The sequence below is a fragment of the Sciurus carolinensis genome, chromosome 5, assembly GCF_902686445.1.
Source record: "Sciurus carolinensis chromosome 5, mSciCar1.2, whole genome shotgun sequence".
In the NCBI taxonomy this organism is placed as follows: domain Eukaryota; kingdom Metazoa; phylum Chordata; class Mammalia; order Rodentia; family Sciuridae; genus Sciurus; species Sciurus carolinensis.
Genome location: NC_062217.1, coordinates 139998008 through 140021328, shown reverse-complemented (window position 1 = coordinate 140021328; position 23321 = coordinate 139998008). Strand labels below are relative to the sequence as shown.

The window sequence follows — 23321 nt, the reverse complement described above, 5'->3', positions numbered from 1 at the left end:
ATGGATGAGTTTTTAAAACATGCTGAAGCCATGCTATAATCCCAGCTACTCAGAAGGTTTGAGGTAGAAGTTCAAGGTTAGCCTGGGCAACTTGATGAGACCCTGTCTCAAAAAAATAAAAATATGTTGGGGTTATAGTTTAGTGGTAGAGCCCTTTTGGGGTCAATCCTTAGTACCACAAAACAAAACAACAACAAAATCTTTAGAGCACAGTGTATAATTACATTTATATGATATTCTAAAAGATGCAAAATTAATTTACCTTGGGGCAAAGAATGGTTACTTGAGAGCAGGGAGAAGAAGGGACTGACTACGAAGTAGTGACAATAATTTCTATCTTGACAGGGTTTGGGTTTTACATGTGTATGTATCTGTGAAAATTCATCTAATGGTTCACCTAAGATTTGTGTACTTTAATACGTAAATTTTACCTCAAAACAGAACAAAACCCATAAATAAATATTAAATTTTAGTTAATTACATATATATGTTAAAGTATACAAATATCTGAAATTTACTTAGAAATGCATTTAAAAATAAGAAGGATTGATGGTTTGGAAAGAAGGGTAGATATTTGAATATATATGTGACAAAGCATATATTCAAAATGTCATCTGCACAATCTAATTGCCGAGTATATAAGGTTAACAAATAATTTTTCACTTTTTTCAATGTGTTTGAATTTTCATTTCCATTTTTATATTGGGAGCAGGAAGGAGAAACACTGAGGAATTTATTCAAGGTTTTCCTATATTATGCCCATCTCAATCAGGGACTAAGAAACAACAAAATGTAACAACTTTTTCTAATAAAGATACACTGGTTTGTTTGTCAGAATTTGTATCTGAGTTTAAAGGGCTGAAGATGTATCTCAGTGGCAAAGTACTTGCTATGCATGAGGCCCTATACTGTTACTACCCAGTACTTTAAAAAAAAAGGAAAAAAAAGTAGAGTTAAAAAAAAAAAATTCTTTCTCCATTCTCTTCTTCAAGAAAAGTCAATACATGAAATAAACTTTCTAAAGGGGTGGGATTAGTGGTTACCAGGCGATAGAAAGATTCAACAAAATAGTGTACTTTTCTGACAAACATGCTATGACAAATTTCTAATCTTTATTTCATGCTCTAAAATAAAGAAAGTTACTTCGTTACTCACCAGGTCATTAGCTTGATCTATTGTTAAAACATTGTTGTTTACTCTATTACCAACTTCAATATGTGCATCAGCTAATGATGATATAAGCTGTTTACATTCATTCTGCATTCGTGTGAATGGAACAGCAATTTCATCATAATATAAATGTTCTGAAAGGATATCAAGTAAACGTGGCTGCACAGCTAGGGTAACAGCTTTACATTCCTAAAATATAATAGACAACAAATATTCAGGGCAAATATATAAACACAATTTTATTGATACATAAATCTTCACTTGCAGACTACCAAATTCTAAATTTCTACTGATTTTGAATCTGTGTTGTTTCTCCCAGAACAACAATTAGTTACACAGAGAAAGGTATTATATCCAAACTGCTCTAAAATTTTAATATGAATGACTATAGAACATGCACTGGAACTATTATAATTCCATTACAATTTATTTTTCTTCATTCCTTACTGTACTGAATTTATTTGATGTTTACATATATAAATATAGCACAGATTTAAAAGTATATTACTTTAAAACTTTTAAAAAATCAGTCAAAAAAGAACATTTGGCATGCATTAAAAATGTTATTTAAACTCATTATTAGACTTCTTAACAGTTTAGACCATAGCTTTACATGCCATACTGTAAAAATGGATATATAATTTAAAAGCTACTTACCTGCCCCCAAATTTAACTAACCCTTCCCACTCTCTCTGGTTGTTGCCTGCCCCAACCAGAGGGGGAATGGCCTCAGTGGTGAGCCATGAGGGGTTCTGTGGGATCTGGGTGATCAGCCTGGGCTTCACAGAGTAAATCCAGAGAAGCTCTGTGAGGGTCCAGAAACCGAACTGTCAACACTTGCTGCTGAGTCTGAGAGGCACAAAAACACAGCATCACTGCCTCTCCAGCACACCGAGTCCTGCCTAAAAACAGATGAGCCTTGCTTCTTTCCAGAGGCAAAGCAGGGGTCTCAGTTGCAATAGAGCATGGCTCAGTTACTTTTAGACACAGTTTTGACACACTGCTAAGAGGCAGTAACAAGCAACTCTCACAGCAAGTGCAGACAGTTAAATTTCCAGAAACAAGTCTTACATAAAATCATACATCTTATTAGAAGTTAAAGGTTAAAGGGGCTAAAAGAGAATGATTTATTTGGTTATATGAAGATTTGGGTTTAAATGCAGAGATTTTCTTTCTCCTCCAATAAAAATTCTGCCCTTGCTACTACCCATTCAAAATAGAGCTCTAAAACACAAAGCCACTTTTTGTAGTTTCAGTACTAAGAGATATATATAGAAATGATGGACCAATTGCATACTATAACCCAGTTTCTAGACTATTGTATATACCCATGTTTTTGATAGGGACTTTTCTTAATAGACTGCAGGGTCAAAAATAAGTATTAAATATGGGCATACTCAGATATGGGTAGTCTCAGGTATGGGTAGAAGTGCTAAGAAAAACTATGGTTAAAGGTAAATGAGAGTGAAATAATATTCAATATAGTTTGGAATACTTTTTCTATAACTGTTGGATCTTAGTAGAGAAAAATCTCACTTTTATACTGTAAAATATAAATTATCCTAACAGCTAATGGAAATTAGTTTACATAATCTGTCTTTATTACTTTCAGGGCAAAATCTTACCTTTTGTAAAGCAGCCCATTCACAGATTACCAAAGCAACACTAATTCTTTGTAAGGCAGATTTGGAGTTGAGATGGAAGAGTAGTAACTGGCCAAGGGATTCAGCTGGTTTAATTTCTTGAGTTACCATATTTACACCTGGATCACAAATACAGCAACAAAGTGCTCCTAACAATCTAAAAGGGAGAAAAAATAACTTACTATAGAAAATTACCTGAAATAATTTCCCCTGCTGAGGCCATAAATCTTCCAGTGGATTTCACTCCTATCTTATCATTAAAAAATATGCATTTTATTTTTAAAGCAAAAAAATTAAAAATATTTACTTGCTTTAAATTTGTCATAGGCTATAACAAGTGTGATAAGGGAAGGATTACTATTCACATGAGAGGAATCTTGTTTAAATGACTTCTGAGGCTGTCCTGGGATAACAGTTTGGGGGAGTCCCTTTATGGGGGATTTGAGAACTCATCTTAGCCCAGGTGGGTTCTTTACTTACCCTGCTGAAAAAATTTTAGGATGCATGAAAGCAAGTCACAAGCAAAGACTTATTAAAGGGTAACAAAGCAAAGATATACACCCATAAGGCAGGTTGCAGACTCAGCTCAAAGCAAAGAAGAGTGACACACCCAGGGTAGAGCTCTCTGACTGTATATAGAATTTTCCTGGGAAGAAAAGTGCAGGTTTCCAGGAAAGCTTTTGTGAAAGTAAGAGCCCATGTCAATCACTTGATATTTAGGGCTTAGAATGTTTCTTTTTGGTTAAGCAGTCTACCATAACTCAGTTATGGGCACATTGTATAGGTCTTTGAATATGGTGACATTTAAATTGAATGTGTTTTTGTTCTAGTTGATCTGTATGTTGTAGGTTTTGTTCATCTACCTAAAAAGACAAACGTGGCTGGTAGTGCTCATAGATCTAGATCTCCATCTAGTTAGGGACTCTTTTTTTCTCTTCTTGAGAGCTGATTTATCTCAAGGTCAGACTTATAAATTTATGATTACTCAATACTAGTATATACTCACTTAGCTGCCATCATTCTGGCCCGCATAACCACAAAATCCCTGGTGGCTGGGTCTTCCATGATGGTGTCTGCACCTGCAATATACTCCTGAAGTACTTCTTTACTTTGACTTTGGCCTTGGCGTACCTTACCACCTGTTTTTTCCTAGAGAAAAGAAAGAAGAAATAAAACAAAAAACAATGAAGGTGAAACATTAAAATTTAATGGACAACATCAAAAATATTGATAAAACCCCAGTAAAATACACTTCACAACATTTTAATGGATAAAAATTACTATTCACCTTGTCACAGTCCTAATAAAAAACAATTTCTCCTTACTAATGTTAAATTAATTTTTATTGTTAATAATAAAACAATATGAATTTCCTACATTGTTACTGTATAATAACTGTAAGCTGAGGACTGGGGGTTGCTCAGGGGTGGAGTACCTGCCTGGCATGTGCAAGGTCCTGGGTTCAATCCCCAGTGCCTCCCAAAAGAAAAAAGAAGATTGAGTTGAATATACAAATACATTATGTCTTGCTATACTTACCTTGGCTCTAGCTTTTACTTCTAGTAACATATTTAAATCAATAGGTAAGTGAGAAGGCTGCATCATTAAGCAAAGCCAAGCACCCATCCATGGGCAAGCAGCTGCTACCACATACTGAACTGATGCCTTGCTCAAGAGTTCCATCCAAACCTAAAAAATAAAGGAGGACATGACAGTACATTTTCAGTGCTAGCAAAACCTAATATTTATTTTTAGGGATATTGAATCAAAATTTAAAAAGTAGGAATGGCACAGAGATTAATTTTAAAACTCAACAGAGGCTTACTTGAAATGCTGTTTTTGGATGGGTTTATATACCACAAGAAGTAATGCAAAGGAAAGTCAATTAAAAAAAAAAGGGAAAACAGAATCTTCTTCGATATTTTATGGAAAACTTTAAAATATGCCCATAAAATAAAAGTTGTCAAAATCTCATTAAGGCACAACAATTATTTTCATACATCACAGGGCTTGATAAAATGCAGTATTATATCAACAAAACACTTCAAGAGATAATAGCTCTGGATAAGTTTTCACTACTAAATTTCAAAGCAATAATATCCTAGGTGAATTAAAAACAGTAAGTCTCAATTCATGATCTTACTTAATAAGGTATCTTTATTGATGCCTAAGATTAAATTGGCTAGAACCAGCATGCAGAAATAACTTCACTGTTAAAAATCCACAGTTGCTAACAATGAGGTAGCTACCTCAGAGGTTGACAATTCAAAATCCTCAAGACAGAAGTGCCATTTTCCCCAACAAAAGCTATAAAATATATCAAATGACTCCTCTTTTCAAGACTTTAACACATGACTAACCTTGCTAAGTTAGAAAAACTACAAGCCTAAACTATGATAATTAAGACTTCCTATACTATCAATATCCTCCCCAAATACATACATCTATAAGAATACTGTAAACTGTAAAATGAGGCTGAAGAACATCACTCTTCCCTGTATAATTTTCTATATTGAGGCTTTCAGAAAGTGCTTAAAACAGTGCCTTAAAGGTCACATAATAAGAAGGCAGAATGAGAAGTCTTTTGTAGATGGCTTGAATTTTAGCTTAAATAACACACACTATTCTAACCAGCAATTCCAGCTTGTTATGGCTAACTTTTAAAAAGGTGTATCATACAAATTAAAATGCACAGGCCCAAGGGGACTTTTTTCACCTCCTTGAGAATTTTTTTTTTTTTTAAGCTTAAAGGACACATTCAAGCTTGGTTACAAAAATGAAAGCATTTGCCAACCAAGCACAAAGTCATTTTATACTGACACAGATATGGCTTCTTACAGTAAGATACAGCAAGGACATGATTGATTTTTTCAAGTGAAATAGCAGCACTAATAAGTGGGTTTATTGGTTTTTTCTAATTGTATTATTTAATTTAGCACGAAGTTTGTAAAATATCAGAGGATATATATTGTTTCTATAAAATGGTATTGCACTTATATCTTTTTACTATAGTGATCTGTGACAGGAGCAGCTTCAGGCTGTATTTATTTTTTAACTGAAATTATAAAGTATGCATCTTAAAGATATCAAGTATTCTAAAAATTGTGTACAGGGTATTCCTTTAGTGGTAGAATTAAAAATATATGAATACTGGCTTTTTCAAAATAATATGTTTTCTCTTAACGGTTTAAAGATCTTTGCTATATATTATATAAGAAAATCTAATCGTAAGTATTAGTTTTGTACCTATATTGTGCAATACTTGAAAAAATGGTATAAAAGTATTTTGAGGTAGTGTCTTACATGTTAAGAAAGACTAAAATAGTTTGTATTGTTTGTTTTAAAATAAAAAAAAAAAAAGAAGGAAGAAGCATGGCTAATCAGAACTTAACTATTATACTGCATAAAAGCCTAGTTTCCTGTCAATTATGAAGACTGCTAGACTTTACAAATCTCTTGGATAACTTTTAATTTCTTAAAATCCTAGATCCATAGTACAGAAATTATGAAACTTTTAAAAATCTACAAAATTTATAGAAAGAGGGGTAAAGATATATTCATTGTGTACCTTGTGAATGAGATCCAGAATTTCCTGGCTGCTTTCTAAAACACAGAACTGAAAAATATGCCGAAGCATATCAGGCAGGATAGGTATAAGCCAAGATGAAGAATTCTGAAAACAAAAACAGAATCAAAAAGTATAGTATAGTATTTTAATACTTTGTGGTTAGCTCACCTGAAGTTTAAATCAAATAAGTATTACCATGAAAAGATCACATGGCTTTATCAAAAAGGTTCAACTGGTGATAGATTTTCATAAGATTGAGAGAAAACAAATACCATATTTGTTATTCCAATGGTTTGGACAAATTACATAGAAAACAATCACTGGGGAGCTGGAAAAAAAGCTTGATTAGCATTAACACTCAAATAAAGTGAAATTATCCACCATAAGAATCAGCTGTAACCAGCAGCATCTCCTTGGTTATATCAGACATCACTGCATTGTCAGGAAAATTTGGAATATCAATGGATTATTGCTACTATGCTACCTGATCAGAGCTTAAGTTCTGTGTGCTCATCAGTAATGCATGTAATGAGTTTTAAGATAACACCAAACTAGAAAATTGTACTTTTGAGTTCACTAAAAAATTAAGGCTAAGTTTTTAATCTACCTCAGGTAAGGAACCCCTCAAAAATCTGATGAAAGCTGTGTCTGCTCTTTTCTTAGAAAAACACACATATTGGGGCTGGGGATGTAGCTCAGTCGGTAAAGTGCTTGCCTTGCAAGCACAAGGCCATGGGTTCGATTCCCAGCACCACAAAAAAAAAAAAAAAAAAAAAAAAAAAAAGAAAGAAAGAAAGAAAACACACATATGTACATATTTTGGTATATCATCTTATTTCCAATATCAAGGGGTTCCTCAAGCCTATGTTAAGTTGGCAAAGATGTGGAGAAAAAGGTATACTCATACATTGCTGGCAGAGTTGCAAATTGGTGCACACTCTGCAAAGCAGTGGGGAGATTCCTCAGAAAACTTGAAATGGAACCACCTTTTGACCCAGTTATCTCACTCCTTGGTTTATACCCAAAGGACTTAAAATCAGCATACTCCAGTAACACAGCCACATCAATGTTTATAGTAGCTCAAATTCACATAGCTAGATGTGGAACCAACCTAGATACCCTTCAACAGATGAATGGATAAAGAAACTGTGGTATATATACACAATGGAATATTATTCAGTCAAAAGAAGAATAAAATTATGGCATTTGCAAGTAAATGGATGGAGTTGGAGAATACCATGCTAAGTGAGATAAGCCAATCCCAAAAAACCAAAGGCCGAATGTTTCCCCTGATAAATAGATGATGACATATAATGGGGGTGAGGGGGTGGGGGGATGAGAGAAGGATGGAGGAACTTCAGATTGCGTAGAAGGAAATGAGAGGGGGGATATGAAAAATCGTGGAATGAGACAGACATCTTTACCCTATGTACATGCATGGTTACATGAATGGTATGAATCTACATTGTGCACAACCACAGAAATGAAAAGATGTACCCCATTTGTGTACAATGAATCAAAATGCAAAAAATAATTAAAAAAAAAAAAAGAATCTTAAACTAAGGAATTTCTCAACCTTTCAAAAGTCCACTAAGTAAGTAGCCAAATAGTATGTAACCAAACACCTTATTGTGTGCCCAGAATTCTCAGTACAATGAACTGTACATGTTCTCAATGCTATTCAAATAATTATAAGCTCATTTTGAACAGAACCACCAGAAAAATTCAAATAAATTAGTTCACAATACCTATCACCCAAACTTTATCATGACTTTCTGAACACAATAAATAACAGTTTCTGGAAGAGACTTAAAGAGAAATTTGATTATTTTTAACTGAAATTTCAGAAACACATGTTCTAGGGATAATATGTGATAATATGTGTGTACCTTAAAAAGCTACCTATAATTTTCTAGCCAGTGAAAAATTAATGACAAATATAGGACCTGGATTATACGCTCTCAAGATGGTTTGAGAGAAGTTTAAAACACCTTACAAAAATCATCAACTGGGGGAGCACATTCACTAAGCTGGTAAACCATAATTCTACTTCTTATTGAAGGGAAAGTAGGAAGAAGAAAATAAATTTCTATTTTTTCACCAGAGAGAATTAGACAATCTTAACAGAAGTAGAAAAGTTGTAAAAGTGATATACAAATAACTTAATATTAGTCCTTCATAATCTCTCTTGTGGGTTTTTTGTTGTTGTTTTTTATTTTATTTTATTTTATTTTTGCGGTACTGGGGATCGAACTCAGGGCCTTGTGCTTGCGAGGCAAGCACTCTACCAGCTGAGCTATATCCCCAGCCCTGTTTTTTATTTTTGATACAGGTCTCACTAAGTTGCTCAGGCTGGCCTTGAACTTGTGATCCTACTGCCTCAGTCTCCCAAGCAGCTGGTACATTACAGACATGTGCCACTGTATCCAATTCCATAATCTCCTTTCATTTCTTGATTTTCTCCATTATATTTGCCAACTCTTCCCCTATCCTCAACTCCACCACTGGCAATTCAAAAAGTTGTTTGTGGATTCCAAAGCTATATCTGTAGATTCCTTTCCACCATCACCATTTATAACCAGGAAAATGTAATATAAATTGTAGACTTCTTCTCAGACTACAAACTTTGGTTTGTTATTTTAGTCAATTCTATACTATAATTACTTAAAAGAGCCAGGGAGAAGACAAGAGGCATGGGTAGAACACAAAAGATTTTTAAGGCACTAAAACTATTCTTTATGATGTAATTGTGGATACATGACATTATACATTTGTCAAACCTACATTAAGACCATTTATAATGCCTTGTTCTAATTTCTTCAATTAACATTTACTGAAAAGTTAAATATCTCAACTTTGCTCTTCCCTTTTCATATCTTCATAGAATATGGCTAATACCTAATTATGTTAACTTTCTCTAATGCCAAACTTTAAGTCAAGTCCATTCTTTTGGTTTTTTGTTTCCTTCTCTACACGTGTACGTGGTGAAATTTTCTAATGTCCTAGATTTAAATGCCTCTGATTTCAACTCAGTTTCATGTATGTCTTCATATAATGACTAAGTCTGTCCTTTAAACAAAAAAGTTAACATATTGGTAACTGAAATTTCAGAATGACTCACAAAGTGACTGTGATGTAAACTGAATAGAAGAGCTGACCCAGTCAGTAGACCAAGGCACCATAGGAGATTAATACCTAGGAATATATCTTTCTACATCATGGAGTCAAGTTCTGGCTATAACAGTTAGTGCTTATCAAAACTAGTTAACTGGATATATCATGCCAGTAGTTCACTGGCAGACACAAACATTCATAGATACACTATTCCATGTACCAACACTTCCTGGCTAAAAAGACAACAGAAAAACAAATGGTAAATTCCTTCATTTGATTACCAAGCTGACAGTAAAGAAAGTCACACCTCCATTGTAAGTCATAACCAATTGATACCAGTTTGGTTTTCTTAAGAGTTTCTATTTTGTGCTCCCCAAGAAGCCCAGCTTCACAATACTTCCATGTGTTAACATCACTCACTGGTAAAGACACAGGAATTAAACATTTTCACAGATGTAATGGTATGCCACAGGGAAATATAATGGAAATAAGATTTCATAACTATTAATCATGGTTTTATTTAAAGACATTTTAGAAAAGGACATGCCTATATGTATAATGGGCAAAATTTAAAAATATGGACATCTTCCTTATAGTCTTCCAATTTTATCAGGGAAAACAAAAAAGTTACTAAAGATAATCAGAATAATTTCAAGAAAACAGAAGCATCAATCTTCATGAGGTAGTGATTTACCCAGTTACAGTCAAGTTTGACCTCACCTAATTACTCTGGAATTATTGAGAAGAATAGTTGTATACATAAAAAATTGAAACCAGAACACAGCTACTAATATTCAGAAGTGAGATTCATTTTATTACTTGTACTTAAAATGACTCCACATTCAGAAGTGGGAAAACAATTCAACCAACACTCAATCCATTTTGTCCCTATATAAAATGTAGGTTAAAGGTGAAAGTCAGACTTGAATCTGAATCTGAAGTAAGCAGCTCAATGTGAGCTGTGTAGCTTATGTGGGTTTGGGAAAATTTCTTAATCTTTGATCATCAGTTTTCTCAAATGCAAAATAAACAGCAGTGGACACTTCATATACAGTGCTTAGCACAACTCCTAGCATAAAACAAGCCAATAATAGCTCAGATTATCATTATTACTTTTAAATATTATATAAATATACAAATAGTACATTTGTGTAAATATACCATACCCCAGAATATAAATAAGATTATCAAGTTATAAGAATTCTCAGAAAAGCAAGTGTTAGTGTTTTACTATCTGAACTACTAATTATTTATTTTTATAGCATTAACATTTTCAAAGCACTTTCACAAACATCATCTCACTTGATCCATACAATTCTGAGGAAGGCTGCTGAGGGATTTAACCAAAGAGGGCTAAATAATCTTGACTGAGGTCAAGAAGTTAACAGATGATAGAGCCAAAGTTAGAACACAGATTCTTCTGTTTAAAGGATCTTTTCGTTATACCACTGAAGAGGTAAAAATAATGATGAATCATGCTCCAGTTGACTATCTTTAATTTATGATTGCTTCTATATAAGAACGTCAACTATTTAGCAACACCAGGATGGGAGAAAAGGCAAGGAAGCAGCTCAGAAAATGGAAAGCAAGCTAAAGTAAGCACAAATTTTAATACTAGAGGCCTATCATTTCTCATCCAAATTGCCGAGAGCCAGATGTGTTTTAAAATTCAGAATTTGCAAGGTGTAGAGGCACATACCTGTAATAACAGCAGCCTGGGAGGCTGAGGGAGAAGGATAACAGACAGATAACTAAAGCCAGCCTTAGTAAGTTAGTGAGGCTCGGCACAAGATAAAAAAACAAAAAGTAAAAAAAGGGGTTGGGGATGTGGCTCGGTGGTTAAGTGCCCCTGGGTTCAACCTCTGGTGTGTGCACGCATGCATGCGTGCACAAACACACACACAAGCACACACACACACATCAGAATTTTTCAAATTTTAGAATAATGGTGTTGTATGTATTGTATATAATGTAAACCCCCAATAAGGTCTGAGGCAGCACTTGAATAAAATATATTATTTCTGCAGCAAAATATGTGAATAGGCACATTAAGTGGGGGAAAAAAAAACTACAAAGAGCCTCTCTTCAGAATAGTTTGCAATCAAATGAATAGTTTTATAAATTGGCCCAATTTACAAGAAGTTTTGGATTTCAAAATTGCAGTTAAGAGATCATGGAATAGCATAACAAGTTTGTACATAACTATGAATCAGTCAATAAGTAACTATCAAACAATTTGTGAGGATACCATCAGACATGGTTTATTCTATGTTTTCCCTTTATTTTACATTTATATGTGGTGCTGAGAATTAAACCCAGTGCCTCAAACATGCTAGGCAAGTGTTCTACCACTGAGTCACAACCCCAGTGCCAGACATAGTTTATTCTGATCCTTAGTACATGTTGCTATGATCACAAGATTAAAAATTAAGTTTTCACTGAATAATGCTTTTATCTAAATAATATTTTAAATACAGAAAAATCACAGTGAGTTATTGAAGTTGGTAGCTTTGTGGCACTAAAGATTTGACCTATTCTATGAACATAGAGTCAGGCAGAAAGAGGGCTGACATTTAGGAAGGTGAGGGTGGGGTCAGGGAGTTGCAAAAGGAGAGTGATGAGACATGTACAAAGATATTCTGATCAAGTGAACATAACATAATTACAGTTGGGATACAGGGATGGAGTTGGGATATTTTCTTGACTTCTGGATATAAATATGGAAATAGATTAAAAGTAGATTTAAAATTGTTAAGAGTTAGATATTTGAAGACCAAGAAAGACAGGAATTTAATTCTAATATAGTAGTCAATGATAAATTTCTAACAACTTTGCAAATAATTGAGGCTACAGTCCCTAGAATTTTCACTCACTCACTCATTCATTCATTCATTTTGCAGTGTTGGGGATTGAACCCAGGGTCTTGTGCTTGGGAGGCAAGCACACTACCAACTGAGTTATATCCCGAGTCCTAGAATTTTTGTTGAAAGACTTAAATCCTCTCCCTCAAGAAATACTATGATTGTATTGAAACTAAGCACTGGAACAGAAATGATATTTTCTATAAATATATAAAAGGGAGAAAGTAGGTAAATTAGAAAACAGGGTATTTAAACAGAAGCACAGCTTATTTTTAAATTTTCTTACCATAATGTAAAACAAGACAAAAATTATAACAAATGCCAGCTGTGTATGATGAAACACCAATGATTTAATTCCTTGCTCTTTACTTAAAAAAAATTTTCCAAAATTAAAAAAAAAAGGTAGTTGTGAAAGCTTTTTTGAAGGGCTGGCTTTATACTATTATTTGAAAAAACAACAAAAAATATCAAACAAAAGTAGTAAAGGATATAAAAGGACATATGTGAAGGTCAAAAGCAGAATGTACTGAAGATGATAGATTAAGAACAGCCACAGACTTCAGTGGTAAGGATACTGTGAGGAAAACTCAGGGCAGTGACAAAGTACAAAATGATTTATAATCACCAGTATTAAGTTTCAATGACAACATTACGTTCCATGAAAAGATACACTGAACAAATTATACTCATTCTATGTATGTATAACATGTCAAAAAACACCCTACTGTCATGTATACCTAGAAAGTAAAAAAAAAAAAAAAGATACTCTGAAGGCAAAGGCAAGATAAAATAGGAAATTTCACTGATGATACTATCAAAAAGGTTTTAAATTTTTATTTATTCATTTGCAGTGCTGGAGTTGAACCCAGGATCTTGCACATGCTAGGCAAGTACTCTACCACTAAGCTACAACCCAGTTCTCAAAAACTGTTTTGTTGACAGTATTGGAGATAGAACCCAAGGGCCTTGTAAATGTTAGGTAGGTGCTCTACCATTAAGCTACCTCTAGCCATTACAATTTTTTTTTTTTTTTTTTTAATTTTGAGACAGGGTCTTGCTAAGTTGCCCAAGTTGGCCTTGAACTTTTGGGCCTCAGTCTCCTAAATAGGTGGGATTGCAGGTGTGTACCACCATGCCCTGCTAAAAAGAACTCCTGAAATTCAATAAGAAGAAAACAAGCAACCCAATTTAAAAAATGGCAAAAGATCTGAATAGACATCTCAACAAAGATGACAGAAGGCAGATAAGCATATAAAGATGGATACCATCATCTGTCATCAGGAAACTGCTAAATACTACTACACATCCATGAGGATGGTTAAGAACCAAAATAAAGACAACACATGCTAGCCAGGGTATGAAGTAACAGGAATTCTTACCCACTGCTGGTAGAAATGCAAAATCACAGTCGCTTTGGAAGATAATTTGGTTATTTCTAATAAAATTAAATATATAGTTACCATATGATATAGTAACTGTGCTCCCTGAAACATACAGGAGTTGAAAACTTACATAAAAAATCTGCATAATGATATTTATAGTAGCTTTATTCCTAATTGCCAAAAACCTGAAGTAACCAAGACATTCTTCAGTGTAAACTGATAAATGAACTGTGGTGTGTCCATATGATGGGATATTATTCAGTGCTAAAAATAAATGAGGTATCAAGCCACAAAAAGACAGACAGAAACAATAATTTTATATTCCTAAGTGAAAGAAGTCAATATGAAAAAGACTGCACACTATATGGTTTCAGCTGTATAATATCTTGGGAAAGGCAAAACTAAGCCAGTAAGATTATTAATGGTTGCCAAGCATTCAGGGAGTGGAAAGAAGGGATGAATGAGGAGTACAGGGGACTTTTAGTGCAGTTTAAATACTCTGATAATACTGTAAAGGTGGATATATGTTATTATTATGTATTTGTCAAAAAACAGAATCTACAACATAAAAAGTGAACCCTAATGTACTGTAACAATATTGGCTAATCAATTTTAACAAATGTACCACACTAATACAAGATGCTAACAACAGAGAAATTGTATGGGCAGTGGGAGGGGATAAAAAAGTATATGGGGAACTCTGTACTTTTCCCTTAGTTTTTATGTAAATCTAAAATTATTCTTAAAAATAAAATCTATATGTTAAATAAAAAGATCAAGTGAAAGGAATAGGTTTGATGACTTTGAGAGGTCTCTCTAAATTTAAGACAACTTACATCAAAAACATTTAGGCAAAAAAATCATAAAACTACAGCAAAAATGAAATGAAAATTAAGAACAATCCATGCCAGTTGTTGTATCAACCCATGCCTGATCAATCGAGAATTATAAAACAGACCTAATAGTTTTTCTACATAGAAGATTCTGATTAGACAAAATCAAAATAAGGCAAAACTCAACTTATAGATGTTTATTCACAGTTCAACACAGTATCATGCTGCAGATTAAAGCAAATCTACATAGAATATTCCTAATTCACAGGGAAACACATGGTTAATGGACATAAAAGACATTTAATTCATGCAATAATCTATTACCCAAAAGTTAACCACTGCTTTTTGCTTTTTTTTTTTTTTTTTTGCAGTGCTGGGGATTGAATCCAGGGCCTTGTGCTAGCACTCTACCAACTGAGTTATATTCACTGCTTTTTAAAGATGACTAGCCGAAACTGTAGTACTATGTACTATATAGCATGCTAGAAGAATGGATTCCTCATTGATATTTCCCCTAAGGTATTTTGTTTTACCTACATGTGGTTATTTTAAAAACAGGAGTGTGAAGCCTTTTATAATAGCACAGGGCTCATCAGCTCACCATAGACTACATTCACACATTGATATTACTTAAAGGATCTCCATAGGCATTCCAATATGTGACTCCTCGAGTATATTATCCTTGGAAACTTTAGAAGAAGGCAATAACCTGTGAATTCAGTGGTCAGTCTTTAAGAGCTATACTTCAAAGCTTTCAATGCAACCTTCTAACATGGGATGGGTTCTGTCAATCACCCAATTATCAACCTTACAAAGCAAGCAATGGCTGAATAACAGGTCTCCTATAGGAAGGGACTAGTCAATCAACTGTTCAATCAACAAAGACTGAGGACCTTCTATGTGTTAGTGTTGAGCACTACTCCAAGTGCTAAGAATACAACCTAGAACAAAATATTTAAATATTTCTGCTCTCATGATGACTATATTCTTGTAAGTTTATATGGTTACCATACCACTTCTACTAGGCCCAGCATTCTGATCTTTGAGGATGTAGCAAGGGTAAGCTAATGATCAGGTTTATTTTATGAAATTAATTTATATAATTTTCAAGACTGCTATATACAGTTATTAGTTCTTACCTGGTCCTGTGTTGACAATAACGTAAACAGAGTTTCCAATGCTGCTCTTCGAACTGATGATATAGTGTGATGCAAAAAAGGCCAGACACGTGGAACTAAAACTGTGAGTGACTGCTGAATACTAATAAAGAAGACACAAATTAATCTTACTCATTCTCGGTTGAAACTCCGTAGATACAATATCTACATATCATTCTCATGAGGATCTAGTGATATTGACATCAAGTGTCTTTTTAATGAATAAAAGATGATTCTATCCTATTTGCATATGAACATTCACTTAATATCCTCATTCAAAATTGTTATCACAGCACCAAGAGTCAGAGAAAATGTAGCCAGAAAGAAGGCTTTTCATTGGCCCTAATGCCATGAATAACCTTTATGAAGTTAGACCTTTTCTATATAACTACATCTATGACTATGCTTACTCAGGAAAATGGGACATGTAGTCTAGTTATACAATCAGGTTTGTCAATCCTTATTCTATCCCCACGGCTAACCCCAGTGGGCAGATGCACTTAATTTTCATCCCCCCTGGAGGTCATCTCTGCCTCGAATTAAATGAGCAAGAGGTGGTATAATAGTAGCTCTGAAATTTGTTATCCTAGTTTAGCATTACTAAGTTAGAAAAACTCATTTTTTTCTTCTCATAGATTAGATTCTAAATGGGAACAAGAGAAGTCGAGTCTAGGCTAACTTGAGCCATAAGATTCTTGCCACATTCATGAGTCACTTGTAAAAGTTACCTAGAATTACGAGATGATTCATAAGTAGCATTTGAAGTATTTACCTCTATAGAGAAAGGCATGAACAGACAATATGCCAGGATTAACTTCTTATCTATCTCTTGTGTTTCCTCTCAGGACTCCTATCTTTTAACATTATTTTTATTACTTGCAAGTTTGTATGAACATTACTTCTTGCACTTTTTTACATATTTAGTAAGTTCATTTATAAAATTCTAATTCGAACACATGCACACAGACATAAGAGACTTAAAATACACAAAGCATTATAACAACATATTGTTAATAGTGTAATTGTTCATGCTCCAAATGACATGCTGCAATCCCTTCTTACATAAGCTGCAAAGTATCTGCCAAATATCACACACGAAGCAAAATTTCTAATAAGGTAATTTTGAAATAAACAAACAAAAGCATTGAAAACTACATTACTTTACATCATCAATATCCCAGAATTTTCAGGACATCATTTCCTTTTCTTACATTATCTAGTTTTTCTGACATCATCCTCTAAGGTGCAAATGTCAGAGCTACTCCAACCTTTTTGTTTAAGTTTTATTAGAACATAGGCAAGTTCATTCCTTTATGGATTTTATATAGCTGTTTTCATGCTGTAACTGCAGAGTGAAGTAGTTTCAACAGACTGTTTTGACTCACAAACCCAAAATATTCACTATCTGGGCCTTCACAGAAGAACTTTAACCACCCTTGATTTAGAATAATTTAAAACCCCTGCATTTTGTCGTTTAAGGAGAGTTTTAGTATGGATAAACTCACTTAATTCATACAGTTTTCATTAGTAATGGGAGCATACAAAAAGTAGGAAATCCCATATATCTACCACCACTTCAATTCTTCTCCTCTATTGCTTTTATAAGCACTTATTTTAACTCTTTCTACTTGAGTGCTGTCTTACTAGTCTAAATTTAGTGTTAAAGTAAAAGTAAGTCATATTATTTGAAACACTTCTACATGTTTTTTATACATTTATGATTTCCACTGGAAATACTCATAAGCCAGAACACATTCTTAAATTATAATAGTATGAACTTTTCATTGAACACCTCACTTGGCTAAGAAAAATAATTAATATTCTCAACTACAAAATTTTAAAACTTACATAATACTTTTTCTTATGTATCTCTAAGGATACTATTAATAGAATCAATAATATTCAGGAGCCTGTCTTAAAAGGTAAGGAACACACTAATTAACTGAGCTTCACATCAAGTATCAGGATAGGAAAGTCAGTAACTTTAAATTTCTGGTGTATGTTTTTGGCTTCACTTAATCTCTGCCTTTGGGCATAACATTATTATGTATTTACTTTCTGATAAGCAATTACTAAAAGTAAGAATAAGAATTGAGGAAATGAACATTACAAAGAAAAAGTTCACAAAGGGTAAAGTTTTTGAAAACAGAAAGTTGATGCTCAATTATAATCCTATAAACTTAATATTAATAAATAATGTCTATATTTTGGGACCAAAGCTGGAAATAATATGCAGTGCTTACATTTTTGAAGTGAACTATTTTATAGAATTATATAACTAAAGTAACTCAAGGATAAGGAAATTGGGGATGGGGAGAAGTGTGGAGGATTGAATTCAGGGTCTCCTGCATGCCCAAAACACACTCTACTAGTTTAGCTATGCCCACCCTTGAAAATAACTTTTTGTTCCAAATGTGTTGGTGGCTATAATGAGATAGGGGCCACCTGAAAATAGTGATCTTTGGCATCCCCAACTTAAAATATTACTCTTATTTTTGGGCAGGGCACCAGGGATTGAACTTAGGGGCACTTGGCCACTGAGCCACATCCCCAGCCCTATTGTGTGTTTTATTTAGAGACAAGGTCTCACTGAGTTGTTTAGCTTCTCAACATTGCTAAAGCTGGCTTTGAACTCAAAATGCTCCTGCCTCAGTCTCCTGTGTCGCTGGGATACAGAAAATATTACTCTTACGGGTGCTAGAATTGTACTCTTAAGTTTAATTAACTGAAAAGAGTATATAAAGGATTTTTACTTTATAAACAATAATCAAAAATAATTACCTGCATTGTTGGACCTGAGGATAAGTTAACAAAGATGAAAGAAGAGTCATAATACTATTTGTTGAAGCTGTGAGATCATCTAATTCCAGAAGAGCATCCCATAATGTATTTATAATGAAGGGTACCTATGAGGTCAGTTTTCAAGAGAAGTTATCAACTTTACACAAAAAATTCACAAGTCCTGCCAAATTACATCCCAAGGGTCACTATAAGACAATAATATAATATAATCCCAATTAACTTGGACAGTGGCAATTTTAAACAATGTGAAAAAGGAGACATTATTTGCCATTAACATCTCTCTATCCCTCTTTTTAGTGCCATTAAACTCTACTTTGGGCAGAAAAATTCAGAAAATAAAATAACCAATATTGTATTTTATATAAAAAATTAACTCTGAAAATATTGTATAGAAATATAAGATATGCCCCTTTATATAAAATGATCTTAGTGCATTTAAAATGGTACCAGCCATCATGAAAAGACAAAATTTAATTTTTGAGCTCAAAATATAAGGCTGGTTGTACCTTTAAGTTTTGTGTTCTAGATTTGATAAAATGGAATATCACCTACAACTTGGAACAACCACTTCAAAACACTGAAACCAGATTAAAAATCAAGTCAAAAACTAAAATCAAAACAAACAAAAATCTCCTATCTCTAAAAATAAGGACTAAAATAAAGAAGAAATGTCTGCTTTCCTCTGTCCATATTATGTACATGGAGGGAGTAAACAGGCACAATTCATTCTTCCCTAGGACAACATATATTCGAGATTACATGCACCAGAGGGATACCTGTCACAAGAAAATTGAGGATGAAGGAGGAAAAATGTAAATATGCTGTACAAGAAAAACAAAACAAAACAACACTAAAAGATTTAAATTACTTTTTGTGTCTGAAGATAGACGAGGCTTTCGACTACAGGCACTAATGATGCTGCAGCAACTGCTCTGACATCATCATCAAGATCTTGGAGTCCTTCAATTATTCTAGTTAAAACTTTGGGCAATAAAGTATTAATTACATCCTGTAAAATAGTACATAAAAATAGATTAGTTTTTTACAGTACAATTGTTGTGCTTCAACATTTCTATTAAATTTGCCATGAGAGCATAAAGTCCAACTCATATATTTAAAAGGAATCACATAAACAGAAAAGAAAAATAACATCAGTAGAAGCCAACATAAATAATTCTATTTGAGAAAGACTATAATACTACCAAGTACTTTATTACTGGATATGACTTAAATATCTGAAGATATTATTTAAATAAGACTACAAATTCTCTCTGTGAACATGGACACACACACACACACACACACCAGGATACTTTAGCTCCATTTCTTATTCAATGTCACTGACAACCAAAGTAGGTATGAGAGAAGAGGAAACCTTCCTGCTTCTCACTATTCCCATCTAATCTCTTCTCATTTTCCCCAGGAGAACCGGCCCTCAGAGGTGATTACTTTGATCATACACTAGGGGACTCATTGAGAATTGGTCTTGCTATGACATAGGGATAGTTTTTCTAAAACGAGTAAGGCATTTCCATTTGCAGGACATACTGTTGTTCTCTACATAGGTTAGAGATCACAACACAGAAAAGCAATTTTTGTTTGTGACGGTGATAGGTGTGGAGAAGGAACTAGAGCCAGGAAAAATAAGGAAGGAAGTAGAGAAGGAAATAAAGATACAGAGTTAACAAGCAAAAATCATAAGGAAATATCATGTTGTTGGCAGTCAAAAACAAAAACAAAATCTTAGAAAACGAAAAGCTATGAGCTTGCCTTTAAGGACAGGAAGGGAGTTTTCAATTCTTTTACATCATGAACAAAACTAGAGAAGAAATGCTGGTCCAAAGCATTAAGGAGTCATTCTGTATACAGTTAATGAAAATAAACTAGGAGGGAAACCGCTCCCCACATGCTTCAAAAACTGAAGGATTTACCTGACGAACTGCCAAAGCATATTTTATTCCCAGCAGACCACCATGCCTAACTTCCCATTGTTCTTGTGTAAGTAATTTTAATAGCACATCCACCGTCTTATGAACTCCTGTTTCATTCATGTGTTTTAAAACCACACCTAATGTTTGAGCACAAGTTTCGCGCACTGGTGCTACAACCTACAGATGAGAAAGAAAAGTTATATTCGCAAAAAACTTAATTCTGTAGAATTTAAAATTTGATGGGGCAAAGCTTCACTTTAATGACACTTACTTCATCAGAAACAAAGTCTCCAAATCTATCCAATGCAAAAACACAAAGGAGTCTAATAACTAAGTCTTCCAACCACTCTTGATGCTGCTGAATCATCTATCAAAACATAATCAGTTTTTAATAACAAAGATCATACTTTACAAATGGGTCTGTAGGAATAACTTAGATCCAAAATGAAAAATATTAGGATTATATTAGCTGAGTGAACAAAGAGTAGAATCACTCTAATTACCATCTTTAAAATTAAGTACATCCTTTTTGATATTAATTTGACTCCTACATATTGTATTGTATCAAAAATCTCAAATTTGGGACTGGGGCTGTAGCTCAGTGGTAGAGCACTTGCCTCATACATGTGAGGCACTGGATTCAATCATCAGCACTACATAAAAATACATACATAAAAAGATATTGTGAACTAAAAAAAATTGAAAGAAAAAACTTAAATTCATGGATTCTCTTACTTGTACTTCAAAGAGAAACTAATTACTTAAGGTTGCTCAGGTATCAAATAAACCTGTCACATATCTATTAACCTACTACCAATGTCTCTTGCTACAACAATCATGTTGCTCACTGACGTTTCCACTAACCTCTTATTCATCTTAAGCAAAACTTTCCACTTCATTATATCCTGCTCAAATACTCTTGCTTCTACATGTTTTCCCACTCAGTGTTTCCAAATATGTCTTTCCCCAAACTCATTCTGTTTATAAATAGACTTCTTCCTATCTTTTTTTTGCCTCTTCATAATTCTCCCTCTTATATGCCCCTCACATCTACTTTGTGATACATACCTTTGTTACTTACTTCCCTCTACTGGAAAAAGAGACCAATTACTCAAACTTGTTGATATTCATAGCTTTAATACACTTACCTCTTCTAAAGTGCTATCTCCCATTTTACCACCACTCTTTCCATGAGCTTTAAGAATTTCCCTTAGTCCAGTGCCTGCACCATGTCGAACCTAAAAAGAATCAAGAAGCAAATGTCAGAGATTGAATGTTTAAAGAAATCAAGCTTAACTTTTCTTCAATTAAGAAAAAGGGATATAGCACATTTAAGAAATTAAAGTGCTACCTTACAAGAATGTGTTTTATTTCAAGTATCCAAAATAATTACATATATTAATTTCACAACTTTTCTGGTTATATGGAATGTTTAAACATTCAAGCAAGAAAATGGCAATTTTAACATAGATATGCTGACTCAGGAGGCTGAGATAGAACTGTAAGCTCTCAGTCAGTCTCAGCAACTTAGTGAGACTCTGTCTCAAAATAATAAATAAAAGGGAAGAACTAGGGATGTAGCTCAGTGGTAAAGTGACCCTGGGTTCAATCCCCAGTACTGCAAAAACAAACAACAACAAAAAACCCCATTCCAAAAATCTTTCTAAGATATAAACCTACACGGTTGTCACTTTCCTATCTCTTACCTGCATTTCAAAACTATCTATAATAAAGAAAGAGGGAGAGTAAAGAAAGCATTATATTTTTTTCAGTCCCAACAATATTTTAGAACTATATGCATCAAAAATAAGCTCCAGTCAGGCACTGTGGTACACGCCTATAATTCCAGTGACTCAGGAGGCTAAGACAGGAGGATACTAAGTTCTAGGTCAGCCTCACCAACTCAGAGAGATCCTCAGCAACTTAGCAAGATGCTATCTCAAAATTTTAAAAAATAATAAAATAAAAAGGACTAGGGTATGGCTCAGTGGTAAAAGCTCCAAGGTAACCAGTGTTAAGTACCAATAAATCGCCTTTCTTAAAGAAGGTGAGGAAACTTTCTGCAGTGTTATCTGGAAGGGAATAAAACAAGCCATTGACATCATACTCAAAATCTCATTTAATTAAGACTTGAATAAACAGAAGTACATAAAGGAACAGAAAGGTTGCTAAAACCTTTCAAAGCATGTTCTTTTTGTTTGCTTGTTTGTTTTCTTTGCTGTGCTGGGATAATACATACTAGGCAGGTGCTCTACTACTGAGCTACATTCCAAGGCCCAAAGTAAATTATTTTTTGTTGTTGTTTTTTTGTTTAAGTTACCCAAGGACCAAAGGGGGACAGAATAGTCTGAAACTACGAACCCAACAAATTCAGATAGATGTTTCACTATCATTTCTCTTATATACTGGAACCTGTTGAAGATTTTTTTTTGAAGAATTTTTCTGAGGTGAAAAACTGGTTTTGAAACCACTACTTGTTTGTGTGTACATGCAGAGGATTGAATCCATGGTCTTGTGCATGCTAAGAACAGGCTCTATACCACTGAGCTATATCCCCAACTTCTGAAACTACTGCTCTTGATTAATCAAAACTATCCATTCAAAGAAAAGGAAGCAACGCCTGGGAGAAAAAGGCATGCCTTTAGATTATAGTCAAAAGAATGAAAAGAAATGAACAATTCACTTCAAAGTATGACTAAAAGGATATGAAAGGAAAAAAAATCAGTCTCAATTTTTCTACTTAGAGGTCAATGATAGGATGTGCCTAGAAGTCCTAGGCCAGTCATAAGAGAAGACTAGAGACCCTTGACAAAGTATACTGTTCATGACACTGTTTCCTTCATTAGCACAAAAAGTAGTG

At 33.8% G+C, this 23321-nt stretch overlaps 1 protein-coding gene across 1 annotated transcript in view; it reads right to left on the bottom strand.

Annotated features, from left to right (window-relative positions):
- Btaf1 (B-TFIID TATA-box binding protein associated factor 1) overlaps nt 1-23321 on the bottom strand; it is a 98355-nt gene that overhangs the window by 42515 nt on the left and 32519 nt on the right. The window contains 11 exon segments of the mRNA XM_047552672.1: nt 1156-1359; nt 2796-2970; nt 3820-3962; nt 4353-4502; nt 6382-6486; nt 15711-15831; nt 18510-18634; nt 19399-19539; nt 20462-20638; nt 20733-20828; nt 21610-21699. Of these exon segments, the coding sequence (XP_047408628.1) occupies nt 1156-1359; nt 2796-2970; nt 3820-3962; nt 4353-4502; nt 6382-6486; nt 15711-15831; nt 18510-18634; nt 19399-19539; nt 20462-20638; nt 20733-20828; nt 21610-21699 (1527 nt within the window).